Source organism: Sinocyclocheilus grahami, unplaced genomic scaffold (assembly GCF_001515645.1).
Source record: "Sinocyclocheilus grahami isolate Dianchi unplaced genomic scaffold, SAMN03320097.WGS_v1.1 scaffold655.1, whole genome shotgun sequence".
Classification (NCBI taxonomy): Eukaryota; Metazoa; Chordata; class Actinopteri; order Cypriniformes; family Cyprinidae; genus Sinocyclocheilus; species Sinocyclocheilus grahami.
Genome location: NW_015505834.1, coordinates 117,316 through 121,344, shown reverse-complemented (window position 1 = coordinate 121,344; position 4,029 = coordinate 117,316). Strand labels below are relative to the sequence as shown.

Below are 4,029 nucleotides of genomic sequence, written 5' to 3'. Positions count from 1 at the left end.
ATATTGATAAATTCCAAATTTTGCGTTAGAACAACCGTACGCTCAATTTTCTGTCGTACGTTCGTTTCGTAAATGAGGCCCAGTATGTGGAAAATAATGTGTTTTTTTAACCTTAAACCACATAAACACATTTCATTACACCAAATACACCAAATAATGTTCTTTTTAACAGCATCATATGACCCCTTTAATATTGAATATTTACTGTGCTATTTTGGTCACAAGGGAGCGCCGTTTCCACAGCATAACCAAACGGGAAGGGGTAACCTAGAACTTATTTAATAAATACAAATTCTAAATTCAAACTGAAAGTGTGAATCACACCTTATATATTTCTAGTTTCAGCTATTCACTTGATAAACAACATAAGCACATGATTGTCCTACATCCTTAAAAACCACTGATCATTAACATCTACATGGGTTTCCAAATCCTGTCTCTGTCTCATTGTGTTAAAGGAGCTATTGTTCTAGAGATCTTCGGGAGAGAACAACTCTCCATTCTTATCTCCTTTATCTTGCCAAAGACCCCCTCCTGTCAATCATTTGTCAGCTGATAAACGATGATTCAGTCAAGAGTTGGGGTGTGAACGGGCTCTGCTGTGATTGGGACAGGAACATCTGCACAAATCACCATGAAAAATGTCAGTAAGATCACTCAGATGAAACTCAACAGCCCACTACATTTGGCGATGATGATTTAATCAAGCTGAGATAACGTTTCCAGCTCCAAAGCCCATTAGAGCAGACCTATTTGTACCAACTTACACGTTACATAACCACATTACATAATAATAACTGAGCAGCCTTCTGTGCAGTTCTGTTTTTCACATTAGGTTCACTTACACACATTACCATTAATTTCAATACAGTAATAATACCAAGAAACAGTATTTACAATTAGATCCGATACACATTAGGCCTAAGCACGTTTTCATTTGTATTTCTCAGCATTTACTTATGCAGTATAAACTGTTATTTATATACTATTAGTTTTATTGACATATTCAATTACATTTTATTTTTATATTTCCGGTTTTCATTTTTTATTTGTAATTTTGTTTTGTGCTTTTGTCATTTTTATTAGTTTTTGTTCTTTTTAAATCTTACACTGTAAAAAATGACCGTGAATTTAACGGTAAAAGACTGTAAAAATGCTACAGTAAAAACCTGTTAAATGGTTAACGGTAAATTCCCCTACTATATACGGTGAAAAACTGTATTGGACATTACATGTATTGGACATTAATTTTACGGTAGTCTACCATTTTTGGAAGTGAAAAATACCGTACAATTTACAGTGAATAACCGTAAATTGACATTCCCAGAATTCCCTGCGTTACATTTCAAATTTGATGTTTTTTTTGTTGAAATAACTTTGTTTCTTCTTAGTTTTTTCTTATCAGTTTTGTATATTAGGGTTGTGTGTTACACCTAATGTTGTTAAATGAATGTTTATTGCATTATTTCAGTTTCATGTGTGTTACCGTGATGGTGTTTAGTGTTTGTGTGAATGACACTGTGCACCTTCTATATATGTTATTATTTAAAAGCTGCTTGTGATGGGCTTTGGTTCATCATGTGACTTTCTCATCACCTCCTGAATTTGGTGGTTATCAGTGTATTACAAAGCTACAAAACAGATTTCAGTACTTCAATAGGTTGGTATATTAACAATATATCAGTTAATGAAATTACGGTATTTAACTGTAAATTTAAATTAAAATCAGCTTTATTTCAATTCACGTTAATTCAAATAAATAAAACGTTTTGTTATCAAATATAATTTTATATGTTAATATTATTTTATATTGTAATATGATTATATTTTATTATCTAATGATCATATTTACAAATAAATTTGAATAAATTATCAAATTATTTATATTTTTTCTAAAAATGTCAGCTTTATTTCAGTTCATTTTTTATTCAATTAAATAAAATGTGTTTAATAGTTTTAGGTTCACTAATAACTCTGGTAATATGAACTCTATAAATATTGTATTAAATTATTATTTAATAAATTAGCTACAATTTAAAAAGTCATTTTTTAAATAAAATATTAAATTATTTTCTAAAACTTAAAAATGTATTAAAGAAAAAAAGTAACAGTTAACTATTGCAAGAACTGTATAATAATGTCAGTGTTTTCAATTAAAGTTATACTTCAAGCAGAAAATCTATAGCTTTGGGGGTCTTCGGGTCTAGATACGGGTCCCTGGGAACTTTAAAGGTCGAAAACCTCTCTAAGAGATGTAGTAATATATCAATATTGTAGTGCGCACTACTGTAAGTGTCCTCACACGCCCACTTGAGCTTTAGAGCACTTCCTGTAATGTGAGGCGCGTGCGTTAGAAAAGGACGGGTTTAATCTGGGAATAAAGCTGGAGTTGCGTATTTGTCGTTTTGACTCCAGAGAGGACTCCCAGCGGGCTCCACATCCCTACAGACGATTTGCACAACCTCCACTTCACAGGACTGCAGTTGCCGGAGGGATGCAGTGAAGAAGAGATATTTATTTGACTCCACATTCACAATTAGCCACTAAAGGTCGCGTTTTCGTGTAAACAGGAGCATGGGTCTGCAGACTGTGTTCCGCGCGGTGATCATGGGGGCCCCGGGCTCAGGCAAGGGGACCGTGTCCAGCCGGATAGCGCAGAGTTTCGGACTGAAGCACCTCTCCAGTGGAGACATGCTGCGGGCCAACATCGAGGCCAAGACAGGTGAGAGAGCTCCAGCTCTGTCCTCTCATACTCTCTCAGGTTTCATTCACATTAAAAGTTTAAATAACCCAAGCCTTTTCCGTTCGCCGCGAGCGCAGTTCAGCTTACGTAAGGGTTAAACGTAGCTTTGATCAAATAAAAACAGGCTGTTAAACTTCAGCTTCGGTCTTATGCCTAAAACCAGGATATAGGCTATAATTACAGGTTACTTATCAGCAGAACTGAGTCTTGACTTCGGGTGTGTCTCAAAACGTAGTGCGCTGTCTAGCCTATCTAGACAGCAGTTTTGAAACACCGCGTCTGTCTGGAGAAACCATTAAAAAAGTCGAGCTCTGGGTTTCTGTTTGTGGTATTACTCTTTTCATGCGTAGTAGACTGTCTGGTATTTTCAAATATTTGTACTTTAATAGAGCTTTTTAACTTTTAAAGGCGATGTCTTTCTTCAAAGAATGTGCCTTGCATACTAAACATGTCCAAGAGTGTTTACTTCAAATGATTTGGCTGCAAATCACATTGAAGCCCAAGACTGCAGTGCAAATTTGCTCCACAATTCAGATGTTTGCAAGGTTGTTCTGTGTACAGTAGTGCGGGATTCTTCTCTAATCTGAGCTCTATAAATAATGGCCTTGTAGCAGAAAGCACAAATGGATGCCAGATGCTGTGTGTGTGTGTAGCATCTTCAGTTTTCTGGTGTGCAGTTCTACCCACCACAGACTATGGCTGTCAAAATGACTGAACAACTAAATTAGAATTTTCTACTAAAATATGATCAAAATTCGAATTATATTCAAATTTAAAAGGCGTAATTTCAGTTAGGGGGGGAAAAAGCTTTTGGCTTCTCTCCTGAGGCCACAAGAGGGCGCATAGAGCAAAATATTATACACATTTCTTCAAAGCGTAATAAAATAACACGACTATCTTTGAAAAAAGAGTGCATAATGTTTAAAGGGGTCATATGATGCTTTTTTAAAGATCATTATTTTGTGTATTTGGTGTAACAGAATATGTTGACATGCTTTAATGTTCAAAAAACACATTATTTTTCAAATACTGTACATTATTGTAGGTCCTCTATGCCACGCCTCTCTCAAACGCTTCGTTTTCTACAAAGTCCCTCCTTCCGACAAGCGCAGTGTGCTCTGATTGGCCAGCTGACCCAGTGCATTGTGATTGGCCGAACACCGCAAGCACTTGTCGGAAATGTAACGCCCCTTACCATAATCGCAGCTTCATCTTTCAAAATAAATGTAAAGACAGAGCCCGAAAGGGGAACAGAGTCATGTTACAGACACAGTGATGAAGCTGGT

The 4,029-nt window shown here is 35.9% G+C and overlaps 1 protein-coding gene across 1 annotated transcript in view; it reads left to right on the top strand.

The window, feature by feature from the left end:
- Nucleotides 1-2,370: 2,370 nt before the first annotated feature.
- ak3 (adenylate kinase 3) overlaps nucleotides 2,371-4,029 on the top strand; it is an 11,572-nt gene continuing 9,913 nt past the window's right edge. The window contains exon 1 of the mRNA XM_016242348.1: nucleotides 2,371-2,722. Within this exon, the coding sequence (XP_016097834.1) occupies nucleotides 2,575-2,722 (148 nt within the window). The 5' untranslated portion in view covers nucleotides 2,371-2,574. The remainder of the gene's footprint in view (nucleotides 2,723-4,029) is intronic.